Source organism: Trachypithecus francoisi, unplaced genomic scaffold (genome assembly GCF_009764315.1).
Source record: "Trachypithecus francoisi isolate TF-2019V2 unplaced genomic scaffold, Tfra_2.0 Lachesis_group19, whole genome shotgun sequence".
In the NCBI taxonomy this organism is placed as follows: domain Eukaryota; kingdom Metazoa; phylum Chordata; class Mammalia; order Primates; family Cercopithecidae; genus Trachypithecus; species Trachypithecus francoisi.
Window position 1 is genome coordinate 3004252 of NW_022681464.1, and position 27300 is coordinate 3031551.

A 27300-nucleotide genomic window follows, 5' to 3' on the forward strand; every position below is an offset into this window, starting at 1 on the left:
ACCAAGTTAAATGATAATTCCTTCGACTTTTCTAGCTCTCTACACTTTTCAAACTCCCTCTCTCAGTTGCATACATATGTCCGTAACACCTCATAAAGTATCTCTAAACATATAGGACAGATAGGTTCATAAATTCACATCTAATAGAAAAATCAAGGAAAAGGTGGCCTATGTAGTTTGCTGAAATTTTTGAATCATTGTACTGAGATTAGGAAAGAACCTTGATAAGAACTCATTTGAATTTATTCAGCCATTATCTACCAAAGTACAAGTAGCTACTACTGGAGAGAGATAATCCCAAAGTTTTCTCCAGTCTTAGCTAAGCCACTTTTATGTTTAGCTCTCGTGAACCTGGGTACACCTATCTTGGAATTCACGATCTTTCCTCCCACCGTGGGGTCTTTGAGCTCGCTTTTTAACATTTGGTATTCTCTCCTTTGCCCCTCTCAAACATCCCCTTCTTAACTCATTCTTCAGGTGTGAACTCAGTCACACTTTCTCATGGAAGCTGTCTTTGATCTACTGTCTGAGGCCCTCCCCTACAGTATTTTCTTTCTTAAAGTCTTATCTCATTTGGAATTGTGGGTTTGTTAATATAAGTATTTGATTAGCATGTTTATCTCACTGGGCTCTAAGCTCCATTATCACCTTAACACAACATCTGGAACATTCAAGAAAAATGGGAAGAAAGGGTCATGAGAGTCTGGGGATGTTTTCATAGCAACAGGCTACCAGATCTGTAGGCAAAACCGTAATATCCTCATTCTTACCATACCAATACTTTGGTTTAAGATGATTGACAACTCTTTAAGCTCCCTTGCCTTTTTTTTGGTCCAATCAATTTAAGGATACAAGGATGAATGAATTGACTCTGTCAGTCAATCTGGCTAATTTATATTAATATATTATGAGTTTTTAAAAATTATATTTAAGTTCTGGAATACATGTGCAGAAAGTGCAGATTTGTTACATTTGTGCCATGGTGCTTTGCTGCACCCATCAACCTGTCATTTATTTCTTCTAATGCTATCCCTCCTCTATCCCCCACCCCCCGATAGGCTCCGGTGTGTGATGATGTTACCCTCCCTGTGTCCCTGCATTCTCACTGTTCAGCTCCCACTTATGAGTGAGAACATGCGATGTTTGGTTTTCTGTTCCTGTGTTAGTTTGCTGAGAATGATGGTTTCCAGCTTTATCCATGTCCCTGAAAGACTGGTTCAACATATACAAATCAATAAACATAATCCATCACATAAACAGAACCAATGACAAGAACCACATGAAGAGCAGAACTGTTTGTGTCCCTTTTTAGTGAGTACTTTGTTCTGCCTTGTATCCTACCTATCTCTGTGTGTGCCTGCCACCTTCACTGAAGGAAAAGCCCCTGCAGGGCAGAAACACATCTAAACCTTTTATTCATCTCTTTGTAACCCTTGGTAAAGGCTCAGTAACTACTATATTATCTTCAATGAATACGTGATCTTATTTGGTCCTTTTAATATCTCAATGCTTTTATCAGGCATTGATAGTCCTATCTGAAAACTGATAACACAAGTTTTGAGAGACCATGTGTTTGTCTATGGCTGTACAATAAGCTAAAGATGATGTTGAATTTATATTTTATAATGTATGACTTGGGAGAGCTTACTTAGAAGAGCACATTAGAGTTAGGCCCCTTGATTACAAGAAAGATATAAACAAACTAGAGGGAGTTAAAGTAAGAAGACTAAACATGATTAAGCTTCTGGAGAGGTATGAGGAAAAATCAAATGAACTAAATATTTATAGTCTGGTTAAGTAAAGACCAAATGGGGAGGCAAGAGTGATTTATAGCTCGAATTATTTAACACATTTCAGCCCAAAAGAGGCAGTGTCACTGAAAGGGGTACGCAGGAATCAAAAGCCAGATGACAAGAGTGATGGGAAGAACATTTAGAACAGGACTATCTCAAATGAATTGTAAAATAAATTTGTAACAGCAAAACTGATATGCTGCTGAAAACTTCCCCAAGGGAAACAGTCACCAAACCATCCCTGGAGATGCCTCAAACCAGAAAGAGAAAATAACCAGAAATTGTCCTGCAGGGAACAGCTCTGCCCAGACATTAAACATGAAAGGAAAAGCTTTGCAGATTTTTCTCTCTAATTTATATTCTTCTGGGATCCCATGAGGCTGAAAAAAGATGCAGGAACAATAGATTGAGGACTCTGGGTGCAGAGGGTTTGCTTAGATGTCTCAGCCTTGGCTCACATCTCTAATGAGTCTGCACAGAAGGCAATACACTACAGAGGCCTCTGCAAGTACATCTGAGGCTTTATTTCATTCAGGGGTCTTCATTAGTCTGTCTCATGGGAGCAGGCGAAACAATTATAAACCCAAACTAAAATTGGGGTGGGGGCTGGTGCACAAAGCACATGTGTTTGTTTGAAACCCACAGTCATATATGCCATAAATGTAACAATGATATTGGGCCTATGTATTTTACCATGTTGGAAATATACTCAAATTCAAATGATCATATTAAGATTTTTTACTCAGATTTGGTATCTACCATTGCTACTCTGTGATTCAGTTATCCTTTAGTTCCATTACATTCAGGGGATTCATAATGAGCCTCAAATTAAGCCTGGTATCCCAGCATCCTGCTTCCCTGTAAATGATTCTCTATAAAGACACAATAAAAAGGATAAGGCAGGATACTAACATGGCAGGACTTGCTCTGGGCAATCGATAATGTTACAGTGTCTAAGAATCTCTTTTCAACTCAAAATCAGTGTACATTTTGGGAAGGTGCTTAAATAAAGCCTGGGCCAGAGTCAACATGGTATAGTATTAGGTGACGACTTCCTGAATATTAGACTACTGATAACATCTGTGCCTAAAAGCAAAGGGTTGCTTAGTGGAAGAAACAGAATAACTACCAATAATATTAACGTCTAAAAGCAAATGGTTGCTCAGTTGAAGAAACAGAATCATAGAACTGTCTTGCTGAAATCACAGATAGCTAACAAATTAATGGAAAAAATGTTCAGACTTATAAGCAAAAAGGGAAATGCAAATTAAATCCACAATGAGAAGTTACCAGATGAGGGCAAATTAAGCACAGAAAATACCAAGTGTTGGCAGAGGCATGAAGCAAAGAGGCTTTCATCTGCCCCTGGTGGGGATTTCAATAACTGCAGCATGTGTTTGCCTCCTGGAAGTCAAGATATCCTTCTATGACTCAGCAATTCCACTCCTAGGTATGCACCCTAAACATGGTGGCAAATTTGTGCTGGTGGACCTGCACCAGAATGTTCATGCCAACTTTACTAGCAATAGCAAAAAACTGAATTTCAAAATCCATCAAGAGTAGATTAGATAAGCTATGGTTAATTAATATCATGAAGTATTATACACCAGAGAAAGTGACTGAAATACAGCAATATGAATCCACATAGATGAAACTCAAATACTTAACTTTCAGCAAAAATGTAAGTCAGAGAATACATACATGATATTTATTTTATTACTGTTAAGAACAGCCAAAGTAAAATAACATTGTAAAGATGTATACATATGTGGAAAAACTGTACAAAAGGCAAGGGATTAATACAAAAATCAGAAAACTGCTAGTGGGTACATGGGTATTTGTTATGATTACATTATGATTATTGTTATCATTTTCATGAATTGTATTATTAATTATACCAAACACTATATATATAGTACAGTTCATAATTTAAATACATTATATAATGTTGAAACTAATAATGTAACTAGAATTGATCTAGTCCACATTCTCATTTAATAAGGAAAAATACGTTGTACAAAGTACAAATGACATCCAAATTAATATCAGATGCTACAGAATCATTAGTTAAAACTAATTAGATATTCCTCTAATGAAGGATTCAATTGCTGTTTTCTAATCTCCTCTCCTACTTTAAACACAACCCCAACAAAATTTATTCCCTATGTCTTAGCATCAAAACTAAAAGAGAGAATTGCTTTGAGGAAGTTCTATACAGGGAGGAGTTTCAGCTGAACACAAGATGTAGACAAAATATATTTTATACCCAGAGATGAAACTCAACAAGAGTAATAGTCCATGGTCAATTGATGGGAAAAATAAACAGTTCTGTATGATGCAATGCCTTCAAAAATTATCCCTATAAAATCACATAATACTATAATGAAGTCATAGTGATGTATCTATTAAGAACAGGTTAAATTATGTTCTACATACTTTTAAAGAGGCAGCTAAGTGAGTGGAGAAATATTTCTAAAAGACCATAGAAAAACAAGTAAAATCTTAAAATGTTGTGATTTGAGTTAAAAACATTTATATTAACTGCTTAACTCCTTTTTTCTCTCATAAAAATGTAAATGCAGATGTAAGAACATTGTAGATGGTCCAGAATAATGTTGTTTTGACAAGCCCTCTTATCAGGACACAACTCACTAACCAGTTGGTATTTTCATCAGATCACATCCTGAAGATTCAGTTAATTCAGTGGAACATGTTTGTCCTAGATACTCTTAGGAGTAACCTTCAGGCAAGAACTACTATTTAAAGGATGAACCAGGAAGAAATCTCCAAATTGCAATAAATACTCCTGTTAAGTTTCATCATAATCACAAATGGTCTTAAAGGGGCTTCCTCCCTGAAGGGCAATGGTGAAATGAATGAGCAAGCTAAAAGTCAAAAAATTTGGATCATTGAAATTAAGCTAAAGTATATCATGAAGTAGAAGTAGATTATAGGCACTGGGCTCATGGAGTTTACTAGAAAAGAGAAACATTCCTACACAAGTCATGCCATAAGAATCGCTTTAAAAATATGATCAATAAATGTGGAATGATTTGTGTGTTTCCTACTTGAACTTTTTCCCCCAAGAAATAAAAGCTACAAATAATATGGTTGTTTGGAACTATTAATAAAACAGCAATATGCATTGGTATTACCACTGGCAAATTCCCATCGATATTGAAAAAGAAGACATATTCAATCTTACTCATTATTATGTATTTCTAAACCACATCATTGGGACAAAGCTCAGGTATTTCTAAACTACCAAAGAAAACACTTTTATTTAATAGTTGAATTAAACGAGTTTAGTTGTTAAACCTCAGGCTAAAATTCGTCAAATAACTTTGGAGCACTACAATAATTTTGATCATCAGTCAGGCACCCTGTATTTCTCCATGTTAGTACGGTGTTAAACCAGAGAAATATAAGATAAGGAATTAACATTCTAGAATGAGAGAAAGAAAGTGTGGTACTAAATTTTGTTTCATTTACCTGAGTGCTGCAATTATAAAGGTGCATAATAATTTACATTTTATTTTTTGCTATTACCTATTTGGCATATGCAACATGTAATTCTATCTTGCACATTTTTTATTGGCCTGCAGAGAAAATAATCTGGATTGCTCATCCTTTCTTTTTGACAAGTTTAACATTGGCTTTCCTTGAGATCTTGTTTTGAAGAGCAATATCTTAAATACATTGGGTCAGTGCCATTCTACTGACACTATGATACTACAATACCACTAAGAAATTTTAATCTGAAAAGTAGTAACTTTGAAAAATGTTAAAGTTCTATTATTCTAACCTGGTAACACCATTTTGAGAAAAAATAGCATAACTAGGTTGGCATAACCTATTATCTTGTAGAGCTCACTGCTGTGTCTTCTTAAAGATTGTGAGCACTAGAACTTCAATAATATTGGCCGAGAGGCCACAGGTTAGAGTCTCTTAAGAAAACAACACTATTTAGCTGTATTTAAAGTACAGTTTAACTCTCCACCAAAAGCAGCATGCATGAACACTTAAAAATTTATTTTTAAGGCAAATCTCCGTGACCTTGCAAAGTGTAACACAGCATGTTAAACATGGTGCCTGTGGGTCACAGCCTTGGTTTCAGAGTGAGAAAGGCTTTCTTGGGCTGCATCAAGGGAGGCAGTATTGAGGCCACACCTCTTAGAAATGAGAGTTTCGATTCCTTAGAAACAAGCTGGAAAGAAGCAAGCAGCCCACAGCAGGCTGCCGAAAAATTCACTGGACATTGTGTTGATGTTTAATTGAGTGTCTATCAGTCATGAGTCAGTCAATCCAAGCTATGATTCCTTAAGACATAACTGTTGTGACATCTCGTGAAACTCTTAAATTTTCCTCCAGAGCATTATAAGGAAGGAATGGAAAGGGGGGAAAAAGACTTGACGTTTACATTTTATGAATTGTAAATGTGCATAGTATTTGCTATTCCTCCTTAAGGAGTACAGTACTTTTCCAGAACCAAGTGACTTTTTATCTTTAGTTAATTAAAGAAGTAATTTCGTGGGTTTATGACATTATTCTATGGCCTCAGACAAAGCTAAGATTTCTTGAAATTTATGTATATAGTTCATCTAAGAGATTATTATCTCAGGTAGATTAATCCTTCAAAAATATACAACTGGGTAACAAATACCAAAACAGAGCAATGTGTTCCCAATTTAGTGCAAGTTTCTGATAGCAGTGTGGGCCAGAAACTTCCTATGGAAAGTAGGAAGATCTGTAATCAGGCAAGAACTCATTCTCCAGTGAAATCGCAAGTGCCCTTATGTGATTAGAGCTATCATAATTCACACCAAAGTCATATATTTGAAGGACGAGGTATGAGGGGGTAGAAATCCTCCTTCTTCTTTGTGTGTGGATGTGGACATTGAATATTAATTTTAAAGAAATACTCTAAAACAACTGCATTCTTTTTGAATAGAGTTGTCTTTACTGGTAGAATCAAGAAGAAGAAGTTTCATATGCAAAGTTTAGGATGGCAATTTCTCCAAAGATAGTAAGAACACTTACTTTAAAATGTAATCTTAGGGCACAGTCCCCCATGCCAAGAAATATTCTGTTCAGAAAAGTGTTTTGTCTGGAAGTCAAAATTTAAATCAGGGCTCATTTCCAAATGGCAGTGATCATACTAGATGACCCTACTATGTGCAGCAGCAAACATTCCAGGAGCATATCGTGCATTTGAAGAATCCCAGGCCGTTAGATTTATGAAACTGGAAGTGAGAAACATTTCCTCTCATTAAAGATGCTTGTGAGATAACGGAGTTGCTGGAATTCCTTTAGAAGATGCAGTATCACAACTTCCCTCTCTAAAAACAAATAAAAATATCCCCGCCTCCCCACCAAAAAATCACCTCCCCGTATATCTTGTCAAGCATCCCATTGGTTTAGAAAACCATACTACAGCCTGCAACTACTCTGTACTCCAGGAGAAACTTTCAGCAGAGCTTCATTCAGGGATTTAGATAGGATTAAAGCTGTTCCTCTTCAATGAAAACAATAAAGAAGTTTGCTGACAGGTTAACTTGCCAGAGAATAAATTTAAGTCATATACACTGAGAAGTTATAAATCTCTTCCCAGAAAAATAAATGCCTATCAGCATCTCAAGCCAGGATAGCTTTTAAGAGCATTAAAGCAAAGGCCCTAAGCCTAATATATTCACATATAACATATATGGTGGCCGTTTCACATACTTTATAACTCAGAGGGCAGCTGCTGCTGTGTGGGGAAAGGGACACTGACAGGTCAGTGGTGATTTATACTGCGGCACTCAAAAAGGAGTGGACGGCCAGCCTACCCCGAGCCCTCAGGCTCTGCCATACTCCCGCCACTCAAAAGCAAACCCACATGGGGGCATCTGATCTGCTCTGGTTGGGGGAATGAGTAGAAGTCGCCTAGGGAGAGGGACCAGCCTGATTTCAGCATATCCAGACTACAATAAACACTCACAGATTTTTTTCAATGCAATGGAACCCAAACATGGATGAAGAATTAATTAATATGTATACCTCATTTTTCACTCATTAACATCCAACATCTAAAATTGTTATCTTACCTGAGATCCCCTGAGACTTTATATGGTTCCTGCGCCTGTGGCTCATGTCAAATATATAAGGAGATGAAATCTTACAGAAGTAAACTAAAAAGTCACCATCCTCCTCCCCCAACATCAAGTCCTCACTCTCCACTGACACTGTTCAGGGCTGTCCTTTGTTAAATCATCACAGTTTCATACAAATCTACAGCAGCTTCAGACTTTACCTAGAAAGTGAGAAAGGGCCCAGTGCTATTGTGGTAGTCTCCATAATCCTTTGTTACCAATCAACAGTCTTTAAAACACCCTGCTGAATGGGAATCTCATCGCCAGTGAACTAGACACTTGGCCTTATTAAGGGCACCTCCTACTGGTCCTTTTATAGAGTGAACTATGCTTTCTTACTGTAAGTTTCCTACCATGTTCCTAAATAGGGGAAATTATTACTAAGAGAAAGAAGTGATACTCAGATTAATGAGCAAAGGCCAGAGTGATGTGAATTGGCAATATCATAAAAGTGCACCATCCACTTTCCTGCGAACTGCGCAAACTGCATCACAACTCACTTGCAAATAACAGGTACGGATTTAGAAGTGTAAATAAGTTTAAAGATTTAGATCCATTAGCCTATCCACCAACATAACCCATGTGTATGTGTGTGTGTGTGTGTGAATCCCTTCTTTACATCTGCTTTTTCAAGCATAGATCTGTCTGTTGAGGAGGAAATTAAAATAAAGCAGTAATACATGGCCCTGACTCTCTGGACAAGAAACATAAACAAGTGAAAAGAGAATATTTAATTAACTTAGACATTAATAAAACGTACATAAATTTATCTCTATTAGTCTACCCCCACCCTATGCCAGACAAAAGTCACTTGAGAAATAGCTTTAAACTACTGTCGTGTAATTGACATCATTGTTCATTTTTGTACACCTTGCTTCATGCAGTGCATTCAGCTAGCACATTTCAGGCCAGCAGTCCTGCTGTTAGGCAGACTTTCTACCCAGTGAGGGATGCCCCCTGAACTTCCCCTTTCCCGTCGTCATCGGTCTCCCAAACTGCCATAGAAAGCCCAAGTCAATCTTCTGGGCAGAAGGAGGGTCCTCCTCGCACCAGCCTCTACCATTGTAGGGTCTCGAGGAGGGAATTTAAAACAGACATCTATTCATTACTGCAGAGATGCGCTCCCCGTCCCCCCCCCCCCCCCCCCCCCGCGCCCACCTTTCGCGAGAGTAATTGTTGAGGACAAAGCTCCGGGAGAGAAGAGCCCGGGAAGGAGGGGACCGTGCCCGAGAGCCTAGAGGGAGGGAGAGAGCACCAGCGGCTAAGCGCGCGGATGCGGGTACGCGCTCATCACACGAGCGCGCGCGCGCGCGCGCGCACACACACACACACACACACACACCCCTCCTGCCTGCTCTCTCTGTCTCGGGCCAAAGGAGGATGAGGAGCTGAGTCCGAATGCAAGCGCAGATTCCTGCCTGCATGCGGCCGCGCCAGGCTTTGGGGAGCCTCGGGCTGCCTCGGCGCTTGACTGTCTGAATCCTTCGCGACCGCGAGAGGCGCATTTTCCGCTCGCGTTCGCAACCCTTGGCCATGCAGCACTTAGCAGAGACAAGAAAGCCGGAGCTGCGGGCTCCGGGGAGCTTGGGGGCTTGGCCGCGATTTCTGTGCCATTCCCTATTAATTTCCCAGGCACGAACTGGGGAGCTCCTACTCAACGCCCGGTCTCTGCCTGAGCCTCTTTTTCCTTTAGATTTGGGAAAAGGTCGTTTCCGAAGGGATCTGAATGCTCTGCCAGCCGCTCTCCTCTCCTTCTTTGCCAGACCCGCTCCCTGTACCCCAGTGCCCATCGACACTTGTGGTGAGGTCCCGCAAAACAAGTGGACCTTATCAGGAGTCATTTGGCTCTTCTCTATTCTTTTGGCCGTCGAAGCCGCCAGCTCCGTATTCGGAGATTACAGCAGCCCTGATCAGCCTTCAGGTCCCTCTTTCTCCTGCTCTAGTCCGATCCAATCCCCAAACAGTTTTGCCATTTTTAATTAGAAACTGAGCTTGGCAAGTGCCAGGGCCAGGGTGCCGGTTCTCTGGAATATCAATCATTTGGAGTTTGGAGGTGTCCTGTAGCTATATGGAGACTCAGCTTGCGAACTACATTCACCGTTAAAAAATAAAACAAAATTAAACACGCCTCCCCTCCTCCTTGGCAACTCTGTGCCTCCTTCAGTACCAGGATCTCCTCCTTGGAAGTACCAAAACATATTAGCTGTCCCTTTCCCGATTCTCCATCACCAAGTCCAAAAATCCAAACCAAAAGGAGATGTATTCACACACCAACGACTCAGCCCCACCATCTACATTCTGCGCAGACTTCCTCAAAGCCCCTGCACGTCCTTCTCGCCTGCCTCTGTTGCCCCAATCCTCCCCACTTGGTAGATTTCTGAGGCTTTAAGGATCCAACCCAGTTCTTTTCAACGATATCCCCACCACCTGCCCCAGCCCGCCGGCTCTCCAAACCAACGCAAGTATTTGCAGAAGCAAAAATGTATGAAGCATCAGATTTTAAAACAGCGAAGGGGCGTCCCTAGCACCCACCCCCACCATCATCCGCCCCCAGGGAAGAAAAAACTCTTCTATCTTTTATTATCAGTAAGGAAACAGGAGGAGGGGGCAGCGCAAGCGTCAAATCTCTTGCTATCCCCTACCCCAATTCTACTACTCGCCAAATGAGATGAGAAAGGAAGTGGGGTACGGAAGAGGGTGCGACGAGAAGAAAGGAAAGAATCACTTACCGGTTACTTGAAGATGCGCGCTGAGCAAGGAAGCTCCGAAGAGTACAAAAGCCAGCTTGGGTACCCAAACACATCCAAGACTATTCTCCATATTTCAGCCAACACCTTCGAGGCCAGGGGTCGTGGGCAGCGACAGCACTCACACACATGCAGTCACACACGCATGCACACATGCACACACACGCGCCGAGCCCCTTCGGCTTCCTCCTCCTCCTCCTCGTCCTCTTCCTCCACCTCTTTCTCCACCTCCCCTGTGCCTCTGCTGCCTTGGAAGCCTTTTTCCTTGTCCACTGACAGAATCAGCAGCAAAAGCAGGCAGCAAAAAGTTCCATTCGGTCCAAGAGATCCCGAGCCCCGGCAAAACCTTGGAAAACTAACTCAAGGAAACGGAGGGAGCCAGAGGAGGGAAGACAGCTCTTTGAGGGGCTCGCAAGTCATCAATAAACCACATCCAGGAGGGACCAAGAGGAGATGGAAGGCAATCCTGTGGCCAGGCTGTGCATTAAAAGGTTGAGGCTGGTTCCATGTCGTCGGTTGGGTAAAGTTGAAGAGACAATTCCACGCGAGAGCTGGAGATGCTGCTGGTTTTTCTTCCAAGAGCCGAGGGGACCGAGGGAGGAGAGGCAGGGTGGAGGGACTGCGGGGTGGAGCGCTCTCACTTGTTACTGGGGTGTCCGCCAGCGGTGTGCGAGCTGGGAGTTGGAACCGTACTACACATTGATCCGGAGAAGTGGAGGGCTGGAAGGGAAAATGTGGAGACCGGAGGGAAACGAACTGGATCAGGCAAAGATTCCACGGGAAGAGGGTGGGGGCACAGAGACTATGGCTTGGGGAAAAAAGAGCGGACGCAGGAGGCTTCCAGCAGCTGCATTCGCCTGGTCTACGTATCAATGCGCAGGGATGCCCTCTGTGGGCAAAGCGTGGGAAGTCACTTTTGTCAATGGAGCCTGCGAACATCCTGAGCGTCTGGAGGTTTTGCAGCGACTGTGTTTGACACTCAGCCTTCAGGAAATTATTTGTATTTGACTGTAAAACCTAGGCGGGCGTTTAAGGCGGAGCAGATGGCCAGGATGTTTACTTCCTTCTCTGCCCTTGGCATTATTTAAAATATAATTTTTCATTTGGAAAGGATCACCTGACCCAACTCCCTTCTAGGACGGGTGGAAAACCGAGATCCTGAAACACGCAGCGGACAAAGGCCAGAAGTTATTTCCTGACATAATAGCCAGGGGCCTCCTTTTGTAGGACGTTTAATGTCGTCTGTGTTCTCTCTTCTCTCTTGTTTTCTTTAACATATTTAAAAGCACTTATCATGTTCCAGGTGTTCTGTTGGCTCCCAGGAAATAGTTGGGACATCTAGTGAAACTCAATCTGTATCCTCAAGGGGTTTGTGATCCGTTGGGAGAGAAGCTAAATGGATAATTATAAAGTATGGTGACAAATATGATGGTTCACGTAATGGAGTGGGAGCTCTGGGAAAACAAGAGAGACATTTCTCCAGTCCCTGGCACATAAAGTGAAGCAACCATACACAGGCATGCGCGCCGCGCACACACACACACATACAGCAGGAAACTTAGGAAGGATGAACAGTAAAGCCCTTTCAGGAAACTGTTTAAGCTGAGTTCCTTTGTGTAACTTGTCTCTACTGCAGGACCTTAAGCTCCTTTGAGAGGAAAGAGGTTGTATGCCACCCATCTCTGAACTCCTCACAGACGCTAGCATAGAACTTGGAATTCTGCACATGCTGATACGTTTTTGCTGAATAAGTGAACTTACAAACCAGTGAATCTGGACGGGAAGGAAAATGAATAGAAATGTCATTCTGGTAAAAGTGCTATCGTTTAAGGAGATGATCAGCGGCGGGTTCAGACCATTCCTCACTAGATTGTTCCCTACCTGTTCTTGTTACCCTCCCATGCTCCCCAGGCTGTGAGCAGAGAGAATGTGAATATCTATTTAAGAAGACAGGCATGGGGGAAAGCATGAAAAATACAGGATAAAATCATCATCAGGGAAACTCCTATGATGCTGGAACTGGACAACAGTATTTTAGATCCCTAGTCATGCCCATTCTTTCCTGTCCCAGAAAAGTTAAAATATGAAGTGCCTGTGATCACTAAAGCAAAACCTTCCAAAGTAGCTTACATGAATGGGTTCTTTAAAGTGGGATAAAACTCTTTGGTTACCCCCAAATTTCTTGAAACACTCAAAACTTCCGCTAGCTGAGGTGAAGCCTCTGGTGGTTCAGGACTGAGTTCTACAGCAAGGGTTCTTAACCCAGTCCATTAATCTTCCAGGGAAGTCTCTGCCAACAAAATTCAGGAAGTTTGTGAATATCCTGAAATTTTATGAAAAATGATTGGCTTGTGTGAACACGTTCTTTATTACTGGGAAGGGAGTCTTTAGCTTTCAGTAGATGTATAAGGTGAGTTCAAGCCTGCTTCCCTGCCAAAATGATGTAAAGAACCATTGCATAAGATAGTAGGCATGAGGGAAGAGTTGCAACTTCTTCTTAAGACGAATGAAGTCCTGTATTTCCCACATCAGTAACAGGATGTCCTCAACAAGTTGGGGGGAAGGCAGGAACCCAAGAATGGTCCGTGCTGCTCAGATCTGGATTTTTCTTCAAATTTGTTTTAAGTTCATGGGTACATGTGCAGGATATGCAGGTTTTTTACATGGGTAAATGTGTGCCATGGTGGTTTGCTGCACAGATCATCCCATCACCTAGGTATGAAGCTCAGCATCCATTAGCTATTCTTCTTGATGTTTTCCCTCTCCCCACCCCTCCCTCTGACAGGTCCCAGTGTGTGTTGTTCCCTTGCCATATATCCATGTGTTCTCATCATTCAATTCCCACTTATAAGTGAGAACATTGTGGAAGAAAGTGTGGTGATTCCTCAAAGACTTAGAGGCAGAAATACCATTTGACCCAGCAATCTCATTACTGGGCATATATCCAAGGGAATGTAAATCATTCTATTATAAAGATACATGCACACATATGTTCTTTGCAGCACTATTCATAATAGCAAAGACATGGAATCATCCTAAATGCCCATCAATAATAGACTAGATAAAGAAAATGTGGTACATAAACACTACAGAATACTATGCAGCCATAAAAAGGAATGAAGTCATGTCCTTTGCAGGGATACAGATGAAGATGGAAGGCATTATCCTCAGAAAACTAATACAGAAACAGAAAATAAAATGCCACTTAGATCTCCTTAACGGTACCTTGTTCAGCCTCACATAGCAGTTCTAGGGATCAAGTTACTCTTCACTATGGCCCTTGACCCCTGTACCAAGTAGTCCAAGCCATCAGTCCACTGACCAATGAGCTTCTACAAAAGACCATTGACTGACTTCTCTTCCTCTTAGATACTCACTTGGTTCCACAGCTAGCTTCTGAAAGTTGCTTGTACTCTCTTCCCCAATACTCTTTCCTTCATCTTAGATGACTCAGTTTCATTTTAGAGTATTCTCTTGGAAACAGCTTTGATATTTTCTGACTTGCCGTTCAGTGATTTATACTTGAGAGACACTGTGTCTCCTCATCTCTACTCTCAGAGGTATCAGGCCCACTTGCCACATAGCCACTTACTGGAGGGGGAAAAAAAAAGAATATCAAAAGATCAAGCAGAAACAGGAGAGAAATGGGGGCCACGGGAAATAGTTTAGCATAGGTTATACTCTTCACATAGTATTTAAGATGTTTTATGTTGAAACACCCCTTTTGAGATTTAATATGGTGATAGAATATACAGATGTCCAGACACACTTTTGAGTTCAGAAGGTCCATTAATCTATACTTTCATTTTTTTTTTTCAAATCACATATACCCTTAGTTATGTGTGTATTAGGGGTTGGGGTGTATCAGGAGCATTGATTTTCTGAGATTAGACCAAGGAAATAAGACAAATTAAAAGTGTACAATTCCTTTCAGAACCTTCATTTTGGAACTGCATTCTTGTCTTGTTTTTATTCTGAAAATTAATTATCTGAATCTATTTTTGTTCTCCCAATATCATGATCTGACTTTCAACACTTTCTAAAACATATTTGAGAAATATATTTGCAAAAACAATAATATCTAGACAAAAGGTATTATAAAGCTATGAATTTTATTACATTGCAGATCAAATCACGTGAATGTGACAATATAATAGTTCACCATTTAGTCATTTAAGAAAGCCAATTATTGTATTAGACTTTTGGGCTGTGTGCTAGCTATATGGATTATACAAATATAAATATGATGTGGTCATTTGATATGGGCTAATTTACAATTGTGGGGTAAAGTGGCATATTTTAGGTGATATTTGTGGGCTTCTTGTTTTTGTTTTTTATTTGCTTGCTTGTCTTGTTCCTAATCTCTTCTAACTTATTGTAATAACAGGTCTTACAGTTTGCTCTGAGGGTACCACTGCTCCACATTTCTCAACTACAAAATTGAGGTAATGGATCCTGAGTCACTTTAGTCAAGCAGAGTAGTCTGTCTTTCTGTTCATGATGAACAATTCAAAACTGAGCCCATCAGCCAATCAGACTGTGGCAGAGTATGAGTTTCAATGAAGGGACTAATTTAAAAGAAATTGTGCAGCTTCCATCAGATCCCCATGAAGAACCTGTGGTAGGCAGAAAAATACCACCCACCCCCTACCCCAAAATACCTACATCCAAATCCCCAAAACCTGTGAAAGTGTGACTTTACATGAAAAATGGGATTTGCAGATGTTATAAAGTTAAGATCACTAGATGAGGAGAATATCTTTGATGACCCAATGTGCCCAGTGAAATCACAGGGGCCTTAGAAAATGGAAGAGAGAGACAGGAAGCCAGAGTTGGAGGAAGGGATGTGAGGGCAAAAGCAGAGGTCAGGGCAGAGTGATGCCATTACTGGAAAGGTTCATGAGCCAAGGAATGCAGGCAGCCTCTGAAAGCTGGAGAAGGGAAAAAACAAGACGTTCACTGGAGCTTGCATAAGGAACACAGTCCTATTGATATATTGATTTCGACTTTGCAAAACCTTTATTTGAATATTTCACTGTAAGATAATAAATTTGTGTTGTTTGTGTTGTTTTCTGTCATAAAATTTGTGGCAGTTGATTACTAGAGTAATAGAAACCTAGTACTGATTTTGGTACCCTGGAGTGAGATGCTGCTGTAACACTATTTAAAAATGTCCAGGTGACATTGGAATTGGGAAACAGAAAAAAACCTAGATTGCCTTGAATAGACTGTTGGTAAAACATGGACACTAAAGGCATTGATGATGAGGTCTCAGAAAAAAATGCAAAATGAGGTCCTTGTTATACAGTGGCGAAAATATTAGCACAATTATTTCTTACTACTATGTGGAGTGCACAACTTGCAAATGATAAACTGGGATATTTGCTAAGATTTCCAAACAAAGTATTGAAGATGTGACCAGGTTTCTCCTTGCTGCTTATAGTAAAATATGATAAAGAGTTAGACTGAGGGAAAAACTCCTTATAAACAAACAAACAAACAAACAAAAACAAAAAACAAAAAACCCAGTACTTGATTCGGGAAATTATCAGCCTATTCAGATTATAAATCACACTAAAATTAGGAAATTTGTGGTTAGGAATGCATACTTTGTAGAGAAAGTAAAGAGTGTGTTGTTCATGCCTCACAAAATTCAAAAGATCAGAATATTCAGTCATGCAATGGGTTTTTTGAGGAAATTAGGCATGTGGCTCACGGGTCCTCTCAGCTGTCTTAACAGAAGCCAGGAGTAAAGAAGAAGTTGTCCAGGAAAGGCCTATGGAAGAGTCTCCTGTCTAATAGAGTAAATACTCAAGACATACATGGAAGACCAGCAAGGTTCTTGAGATTGTTATATCATCAGAACCACTGCTAGATTGGGAGAGACATACATGGGACAACAGTAAGGTTCCTGAGATTGTTATATCAGCAGAAACACTGCCAGATTGGACTCAAAGGGACAAAGAGGACAAAATGAAAGAAGGCTGCTAGATTTTGAAAATTCTACAGGCAGGAAAAAGGCTAAGAGTACTCAGCTGCAAGTATGTACTACCCTTATGAAAAAGAATAAAAGAAAAATAATTACAAGGTCAGAAATATGAACCCAGAGGGCAGAGCTCTAAGCCAAAAGGATGAAAACATAAACCACAGATAATTGTTCCCAAGACTTGAAAACTAATGATTTTTTGCCCAGTTGGATTTCAAAATCTCTTGGGACCAAGGATTCCTTTTATTTTCTTCTGGCTTTCTTCCTTTTGAGAGGAAGGTTTGTAGCTGGCTTTGTATGCTGTTACACCATTGTATTTTGAGATCATATAACTTGCTTTCTAGCTTCACAGGTCCACAGAAAAGAGGAATTTTTCCCCAATATGGGTCATACCCAGATTCTTACCCATACATGATTTAGATGATGTGATTTGGCCCCTTGAGCTGCCAATGTGAGATTTTTTGGACTCTGAGTTGATGCTGTGATGGATTGAAACTTCTGGAGAAGCTGGGAAGGGATGAAAATAGTTTTCATGGGAAATCAATGCAAATCTTTTAGGGCTAGAAGGAAGACTGTGGAAAGGAAGATAATAGCCCTCCAAAATGCCCACATCAAAATACTAGGCCAGACCGTCACCTGACATTGCAAAAGGGACTTTGTGATGTGATAAAGATGGAGTTTGCAATGGGGAGATTATCTTGGATTATCTGGGAAGACGAATTACAATCATAAGCATTCTTAAAAGATGAAAGAGAGAGGCAGAGGAAGAAAGGGATGTATGACAATGAGAGCAGAAGCCAGAGTGATACCATTGCTTAAGAGGGACCACAAGCCACAGAATGCAAGCAGCTTCTAGAAGCTGGAGGAACAGGCTCTCCCCTGGACCCTCTAGAAGGAGCACAGCCCTGTGAACACTTCAATTTTACAAGTAAAAGACCCATTTCCTGACTTCTGATCTCCAGAACTGTAAGATAATAAATTTGTGTTTGTTTTAAACCACAAATTTGGTAGTAATCTGTTATAGCAGCAACAAAAAAGCTAATGCAGAACCTGAAAATGAAGTTGAAACTGTAAAATCAAAGTGAAGAAACAGAAAGAAACTGAGATTTTGGTTACATTGTTTGGGTCATTGGAATAACCCATCTAACCTAAAGCCAGCCCTGCCTTTGGATTTCTCAGTTATAGGGGTCAATTAATTATTTTATTATTTAATCCAGGTTAAGCAGAATATTCGCATTTTATGACATGAAGCATTCTAATTAAACTAATTAAAAACAAGGATTCTGTTTAATAAGTGCATTTTCCCACTTTAAAATTTATGATATTTTGTCCAATTCCAGTTTTGCAACTGATTTTTGGTCAATGGACATCCAATTCTGGGTGTGTGGCCATATGACTATGAAGGAAAGGCTTCATTACTATCATTCCTCAGCAAGTTTTTCTTAATGCCCACTATCAATGTAAGAGAACATGATGGTTGCAAGGAAGAAAAAGAAAGAGTTCATCCTTTCAAGCAGCCTCCAATCTGAACAAAGACAACAGGCATATCTTTTGACCTAGGATTTAAAACTCTATTTATGTAATAGCCTCTCCCAGCAACAACAACAAAATACTGCAATAGTTTAGAGACAGCAGGGAATGAGGTGTTCAGGGATGACCTCTTGGAGATAATATAGTAAGACTCCGTGGGCCTATTAATCTAGCACAGAGTTTGAGGTGATAATGGGTATGTAAAATTCTGGAGTCTGAAATTAAATCAGCTATGTAGAAGAGGGTAATTTGTGCAGGGCATGGTAGGGGGAAAATCTCCAACAAGAAAAGGGTCCTAGAGTGCTTATTCCAAAAATACCCAACCTTTCTTGCTTCAAATATGTATTTCCAAAGAGATGACTGAATCACTTTTGTTAATCTTTAAGAATAGGAGAGGCATTTGTGCCTTTCAAAAGTAGACAAGTTTCCTTGATTTTTTTCCTAAGGGGAAGACCATAGTTATTTCTAACTACAGTCAAGTGAGCTTGAAATCACTCTCAGACTGGAGATAAAAATTAATTATTTAAGACATGATTTATAAACACTTAGGAAAGGATGTAAGGCCACTGGGAGCCAGCATGGGTTGACTTAGAATAAATTATTGCAGATTGAAATGACTGAAAATTAACACAAAAAAATCATATCTGGATTTTTACAAGTGTTTTGTAATATACTCATGGTATTGTTGTAAATACCTAAGTTAAATATGATCCAAACTATAATGAAGCATGGTGAATCCCTACTACCAGAGTGTGTATTAATTGGTCAATGTCAATTAATGCCCAGTTAAAAGATTATTCTCCCGTGACGTATCATAGTGCTTTGCTTCCCCTCAACCCCACAGCAAATATTTTTAAATTGATATCTGTCATGGAGATATTAACATGCAGAATAAATTAGTTAGTGATAGAAAACTAGAAGGAATAACTATTATATTTGTCAGCACCATTAAAATTCAAAAAGATTTCATCAGTATAGAGAGATGAAATTAATCTAAAATCTCTAAATGAATGAAAATACTTGGAAAGGACTATTCTAGGTAACTCCTCCAAACACCTACCCATTCTGAACAAAAAAATCCCAATTCAGCAAGTAAGGACTAGGAAAGAATAGGTTTGACTTTAAATGAGTGTGAAAAATCATGAACATTTTGATTGTCTTTAAATCTGATAGAAGAAACTTATGTGTCGCATCCACTAAAAAAACCCAATATCATGTTATGCCACATTTGAGGTGATGGTGAACCCAAGGTAGGGTGGTAAATACTTCTCTATTTTGCCCCAGACAGTATACCCTGAGGTTCCCTGCTCAGAGAGAGCCTTCATTTCAAAATTGTATGCACCCCCTTTGCTTTTTAAATTACCTCTCCTTTCTTTATTGCCCTGTAAATGTGGGTGCTTCCTGGTTGAGTTTAGAATTAAAATTAGTATGAGTCCTAGTAAATATATATTAATGTATCTTATATATATTTATTTAGTTTAATGTAACATATTATATTAAATATAATATATAATGTACATGTTCAATGTAATATATATTTAATTATGTAATGTATTAATATTACATGTTACTAATTGTACACTAACACTGTCTATTATATCATAATAGATTTTATATATAATATAGAGAGAGCTGCTTTAACCACTTGCAACTCTTTCCAAACCATTAAATATGCAGACCTCTCTCTATGTATATACAGAAACCTCTCTCTCTATAGAGAGAAACCTATCTCTCTATATAGAGAGACATATATACACATAAATGCGTACATATAGAGACATATACAGATGCACATATATGTGTATATGTGTGTGTGTGTGTGTGTGTGTGTATAGAGAGAGAGTTGCTTTAACCACTTGCAACTCTTTCCAAACCATTCAATATACATGTATCTGTGTATATATATTATGTGTGTGTGTGTGTGTGTGTGTGTGTTTGTGTGTGTGTGTGTGTGTATCTGTATGTATATTGAATGGTTTGGAAATAATTGCAAGTGGTTAAAGCTCAACTCTGTGAGGAAGTAGGCCTGAGTAGAGAAAGTAAGAAAATGGCTTTTTATGGTCATGTTAGTGGAGAGAGAAGAGGTGAGAATGTATGCCTAGTGACCACTCTGGGGATAGACTGAATTTCACACAAAATAGAAGAGAAGCATGCTACCACCATTTATATGCCCATTATGTAACAGGCTGTATGCCAGGCACTTGAAATATGTTATCTCTTTAATTCTCATAATAACCTTGTAAAGTATTTTCATTTGTATTCACAGATGAGAACCCTGAAACTAAGAGAGTTAAAATTGCCAGTCCAACATCACACACTTAAAAAATAGAAGAGCTCATACTTGAGTAAGCACTACTCCACAGATGACTATAATCCTGTCACTGCTGGTCAGGCTGCCCCAGTTTATATAGGGAAGGGAGGTTGTCGTGAGAACCAGCTCCTCAGAGAGACATCATCACTTCTCTGTAGCTAGCAATATCTTCCTTGGATATGGGCTGTATCTTTAATTGTGTCATAAGTTATTATAAAAATTCCAGATGAACAACTCAACAAGAGTGCCCTGAAAATGTCCTGGTAATGACTTGCAATGAGAAATGGTAAGGGAACTTTATCCTGGGCTCTAGATGGTGTTCGCTCAAAATACTCTATTGCAAACTTGTTGAAATGTCTGGGAGATACAAGCATTAGGAACCTGAATGGATAGTCTTCACATCCTTCCAACCAGCAGTCCCCAAACTCCTGGCCCACAGGAGAACAGAGTTGGCAGTGTTTCAATAATCATCTTCTAAAAGTTATCTCCAGAAACACGGGTAGTTTCTTTTATAATAACCCATAGCAGTGGAGAAAAAAGCCTTATTGATTTCCAAAATGGGAAAGGAGATTTCCTTCTGTCTCAGAAAACAGCCAAAGCAAGTTCTTTTGCAAGTAGAAAAGTGTCATTTTTGCAGTTGAATACTCTTGAAAATTGGTACTTTGGCACCACTCTACTCCCCGGCACTGGGGGAATTCTCCTTCTGAGGCTGGGAAACTGCTTCTGAAATAGCCTATTTGTTGCTACAGTGGTGAACCACAGAGGTTTAATTGAATAATTTCCTGTTTCTAGTTCTACCATGTGAAACATTGCAGAAGGCCCAACTGCTGGCTTTGATTCATAAGAAAACTTGTGATGTTTTTTCTTATATAACATGGGTTCTCGCAAGTCCATGGCACTGAGACACTTATGAAAAAAAAGAAAAAATAAGGAGACAAGTCTATTTTTCTGAGGTGTGATAGTAAAGGAGGCGAGGGAAACTTGAAAAGCCTAGACAAGAAGACTGCACTGTATTGGATAGGAAAAGGAATAGCTAAGACACCCGGAAAGAAATGAAACACCCAGGCTTCTATAAAAGAGAGAACTCAAACCTTTACAATATCGTCATCACCAAACCAATAAAATCATTAAGACCTAATGTTCCACAGGGTGAAACAAGAACATTTGCCAACTGATTTTTTAAACTAACATATTAAAATATAGGCACTTTAGTTTCTACACAAAATATTGCCTTTCCTCATGAACATATTGACTGCATCTCCAAATCTAATTAATTAGTGATTTTGTGTAGTTTCATGCTTACTTCGCAAAGTGTGAAAATATATTCTTTTAGAAATTGTTTTAAGTACTTTAAAATAAAAAGGTCAATGCTGTCATTGAGTTTACATTTTTTTTTATGTATGAAAGATTACCTTCTCATCAACAGGAAATACATTTTAAAATATTTTCCTTGGGATGTTTGGCCTTTTTCCTGAAGAAGATGGAAGAATTCCCAATGCAAATATTTATTTAGATTTTTAATGATAATTTCAAAATAACAAAAGGAGGTAGGTTATCTGAAGATTGAACATCTATACAATGGACTAAGGTGTATGCCATAAAAATGGTGCTATAGAAAAAGGATGTGTTGGCATGACTTCATAACATCTTAAATGAAAAAGTGAAAAATATTTCAAGCATCATATACTGTATGATGCTACTTTTCCAATTAATATCATGCACACATACACACACACACACACACACACACTCAATTCTGTCAATTCTGACATAGCAGAAAGGGCAGGGGCTTTAAGATCAGCTAAACCTAAGTTCAAATCAATTATCTGTGCTTTATGACTATAGTCAAGTTAAAATCTCTGTGCCTCCATTTCTTCCTTTGTAAAATGGGAACTTAAATATGCTCCAAGAGTCACTGTGCTTCCAACTTGTACTCTATACAATATCTTCTCAATATAGCCAGACTATTTCTTTTTAAATGTAAGCCAGATCAGATCACTCTGCTCAAAACCTTTCAGTGGTTCTACATCTTACTCATTTCCCTCAAGTTCAATTTCATCTCACTCAAAACTAAAATTCTTTACAGTGCCCCATGATGAATACAAACACCCACAGACCTGCTCCTCCCTCTCCTTCACTCTCTGAATTTGACTCCTATGTGTCCCCACTCAGTTCACTCCTTCAGCCACTGGCTTCTGGTTGTTCCTGGCCACACAGGGACCTGCCCGCCTCAAGGTCTTTGCACAAATTTCTTCTCACTGGAATATTCCTGGCCAAAGAGCAGAGTGGCTTTCTTCTTAACTTCTTTAGGTCTTTGCTCAAACATTACTTTCTCAGGTAAGCCTCTCCTAACCTCTTTTCTTACAGAAGGTACCAAAGAAGTATAATCTTAAGTAAGAGAGTCAAGGAATCAAGGGATTATTTTCTGTTCCTGAATTTTTTTATCTACCCCACCACTTTTGTTGGTTACTGCTAACCCATCTTCAGACCTCAACTCACTTGCTAGTTCTTCAGAAAAACTGTAGATCAAATTCCCTATTATAACCACTTATATCTCCATGTGCCTCTCCTTTATTGCACTTATCACAGATGGCAATTTTACATAATTATATGTCTGTCTTTCTCACTAGAGTGTGAACATGATGAAAATATAGGTTTTTTGCTCACCATTATATTCCCAACTGTGGTAATAATGATTGACATGTAATAGAAGTTCAATATGTACCTTGTTAAATCAAACTAAATATGGTCTGAGAAAGACCCCATACTTCTATATTTGAGTCCTTGTGGATGAATTGCAACCTAACTTAACAGGTGAATAAGATTGAAAATCCAGTTTAGGAGTATGTATCTGTAACAATAGCCTAGTCCTGGCCAATCCCAGCAGCCATACTTCAACCACTCATACACTGCTGAGTGTTTAAATTGTCTTCAAATAAGGCTAACACTGAGCTGGAACCAATCCAGTTGTTTCTGTACCTCACTTCTGATTTCAGTGTGCCACTCCTTATCTCCCTTTTTTTTTTTTTTGTCTATAAATTTGTTCTGATCACAAGGCCTCCCTGGAGTCTCTGAATCTGCTGGGGTTCTGGGGGCTGCCTGACTCGTAAATCATTCATTGCTCAATTAAACTCCTTTACATTTAATTTGGCTAAAGTTTTTCTTTAACACTTTTTGAAGAAATGACTCTACTGTCATTGCACACAGGAGTTTTGGAACGAGAAGGCCCTATGATCCGTGATTCAGTGGCCCAGCCGTCTTTCAGTCTTGTCTCAGCAAACAGTTGATAAACCAAGAATAGATCAAGTCAGAAAGAACAGTTCTGGTGTAGCATCCTGTGCCAAAGCTGTGTCTTGGCATTGAGACTTGGCACAGTGCAGTTCAAATCAATATGTGGAGGTCACTCATCACCAAATATTGGGAAGAGAATGTGACTGGACCAGAAGATAGGAATCCACTTCTGAGATTAGGTATAGGTCGGGGGGACTCACACAAGAGAGAAATAGGAATGATTACATAAAATATGATGCTTTTTGTTCTCACTTCTAAGTGGGAGCCAAATGATGAGAACACATGAACACATAGAGGGGAACAACACACACAGTGTGATCTTTTGGAGGATGGAGGTTAGGAGGAAGGGGAGGATCAGGAAAAATAACTAATGGATACTAGGCTTAATACCTGGGTGAGGAAATAATCTGTACAACAAACCCCTGTGACACAAGTTTACCTATGTAACAAACCTGCACTTGTACCCCTGAACTTAAATAAAAGTTTTTTAAAAAAAACCTCTCTCAATAAATACTTAAAGGCTCAATTCTTGCAGACTGTAAAGAAGATTATAAACACAAGTGTTTGTATCTCTGCCCTTGGACTACTTTTACCTTCCATCTGTGTTTCATGTCCCCTATCTAGACTGTAAACAGTAAAACTAAGGAATCTGAAAAATAACATAAATAGTTAACCATAAAAATTGCTTTTGAATACAGCCATTTACATTGTTTATAATAGATTATTCATGTGATATTAAAATTCTTATTTAATATCAGTGAAAATACAAGATCTACATTTACACTATGATTTCCATTGTATAAAACACAAATAGAAAGAAAAATTAGGATAAAGAATGACAAAATGGTACTCATGGATATTCCTGAGAAATGAACCTAGGAGTGTTATGTTTATTTCCTGTTCTTCTGAATGATAATTAACATGGAGTACTATGATAATCAGGAAAATATGAAAATGTGGTGGCATCTGTTGTTTTTACTGCTTGTATACATTCATCCTTCTTCAGATTGCTGAACTTTCATTTCTCAGTGTGGAAACAAGTCTTCTTCCTCCTCATCTCAGGATGTTCTTTGGGTGTTTCCTCAGCCATGAAGGTGTGTTAGGAATGTGACTATGACCCACCTGGAACCGTGTGATGCACTGAGATTTTGCTGGAATGCTTGAACAGAGCATGAGGATGTTCCTTTTGGATTTGAGCTGAGAAGATTTCAGGCCTAGAGCTGCTGCGCTTTCTTTCGATGTGAGAAGAGAGTCTGTCTGAAAATGGGTCTCACATAGAGGGAGAAAATCACAGAGAGATAGAAAGAGTCTCAGTAACATTTTCCAAGCCTCTGATTAAGTTGAGGCAGAAGGTGATCATTTCCCTTGACTTTTCAGTTATTTGAGCTACCAGAACTTTTCTGTTTATTCCATTTTATTTGGATCTTCTTGAAATCAATAGAATCATGCATGATATGGGGAAATGTTCCTCTTTTTTTCATATCATGGGTGATGGTGACCAAGATGGGATACACACAGGATGAGGAAGGCCTTTACAACTGCTAGGACTCTGACTACCACTTACCACAAAGGGTCTTTTGGCAATCTTCCCAGTTCTGAGAGATGAATTAGTCAGTCTGAATACAGCACTCAGAGGGCCAATGTTACAGCCCCATATCCTGTATCAGTCGTTGCAGAGTTCACTGCATCAACAAACAGCAACCTGTGTTTACCCCCTAAATAAAAGGTATTTCTGTAAATAATACCATCCTGCATTTCTACAATAAGAAAATCCCTACTTTTTTTGGCTAATATGAATATGAAAATCACTTTTAGGAATGTTGATAGAATAGTTAAATACTACTTACATGATTGGTTCATTTGGATTTATGTGCACATTTTAAACCATATAAAGTACGCATAATATATTAATTTAGAAAAGTTATTTTCTATTCTCAGGTTTTAGCAGTTGTACTTATCCTCTTCACATGCATTATTTTTTTTACTGTCACTCCAACGTTATTTTATTTTATAATTCAGGGGGTACATGTGCAGGTTTGTTATGTGGGAATATTGTATGATACTGAGGTTTAGGATACAAATAATCCCATCACCCAGGTAGTGAACATAAAACCCAGGTTTTAAGTGATTTTCAGCCCAGATCCCCAAGTCTCTCTCCTCCTTCTGGTAGTCCCTAGTGTCTATTTTCACATGCATTTATTTTTTTTTATTTTTTTGAGGCAGAGTTTCACTCTTTGTTGCCCAGGCTGGAGTGCAATAGCATGATCTCGGCTCACCGCAACCTCCACCTCCAGGGTTCAAGTGATTCTCCTGTCTCAGCCTCCCGAGTAGCTGGGATTACAGGAATGCGCCACCACGCCCGGCTAATTTTGTATTTTTAGTAGAGATGGGGTTTCTCTATGTTGGTCAGGTTGGTCTCAAACTCCTGACCTCAGGTAATCTGCCCACCTCAGCCTCCCAAAGTGCTGGGATTACAGGCATGAGACACCGCGCCCAGCCAGTTACACATGCATTTTTAACATCAGCATCTGCATTCTTCACAGGAATTGTTTCCTAGTCACGAGTTCCACAGTTTTCCAGAATACATCACCTTCTCTTTCTACTATATTGAGATACAGCCATTTTGAATCTATACTCCAAACTACAACTTGCCATTTTCACAAAATGTGGCAATTTTATTTATCCATTCTTTCCATAGTTGTAGAACTGGTGTTTTCAAAGCCTAACTGCTTTCAGTACTATTTTTGTAAAATGATCATTAAAAATCTTGTTATGATGACCTCAAATACTTGGCAATCTTGGGGTCATAATCCTGAAGAATAATTACTAAAGTCATCCAATTTTTTTATCTTAAATAAAACTACATTAGGTGACCCATGTAAACATACATAACTGTTATGAATTGAGATCAACACAAAGCTACTTTTTTCTGAAGGGTGCTTTGTTATTGATAATAAAGTAATAGAATAAATGACTCCTAGTATCTCCAAATACAGGATAAGAAATAACCTTCTAAGGGAAAAGACATCTTAGCTTGAGGCATATGTAATATTTTGGGGTAGGATTACAAACAGCTAAAAAAAAAATGCTGTGTGTATATTCATAGCAGTTCTGACAACAAATGTGTGAGTTTTCCACACTAAGCAATTCTCCAATTTTCTGTGAGCATCTACTGGGTGTCCTACAATTTAATTTAATTCTGACATTAACTACCCAGAGTTAACGCAGACCTTGCAGATTAAGGGCTCAGTATCACAAGACTGCCCCCTACTTCAGATGCCAATCTCAAATAGTGGGTCCCCAGATTACCCACATTTTTGGCCAACTTGGCTACAAAGCAGAGCTTCCCACAATCCCTTCTCATATTTGATAATTTGCTATGAGGCTCACAGAACTCACGAAAACACTTTACTTATATTTACCCATTGATGATCAAGGCTATTAAAAAGAATACAGATGCACAGTCAGATGAAGAGGTACCTAGGGCACAGTTTCGAAGGTCTTAAATGCA

The 27300-nt window shown here is 39.2% G+C and overlaps 1 protein-coding gene across 1 annotated transcript in view; it reads right to left on the bottom strand.

Annotated features, from left to right (window-relative positions):
- LOC117063885 (netrin receptor DCC-like) overlaps positions 1-11361 on the bottom strand; it is a 474587-nt gene extending 463226 nt beyond the window's left edge. The window contains exon 1 of the mRNA XM_033177697.1: positions 10654-11361. Within this exon, the coding sequence (XP_033033588.1) occupies positions 10654-10744 (91 nt within the window). The 5' untranslated portion in view covers positions 10745-11361. The remainder of the gene's footprint in view (positions 1-10653) is intronic.
- Between the last annotated feature and the right edge of the window lie 15939 nt (positions 11362-27300).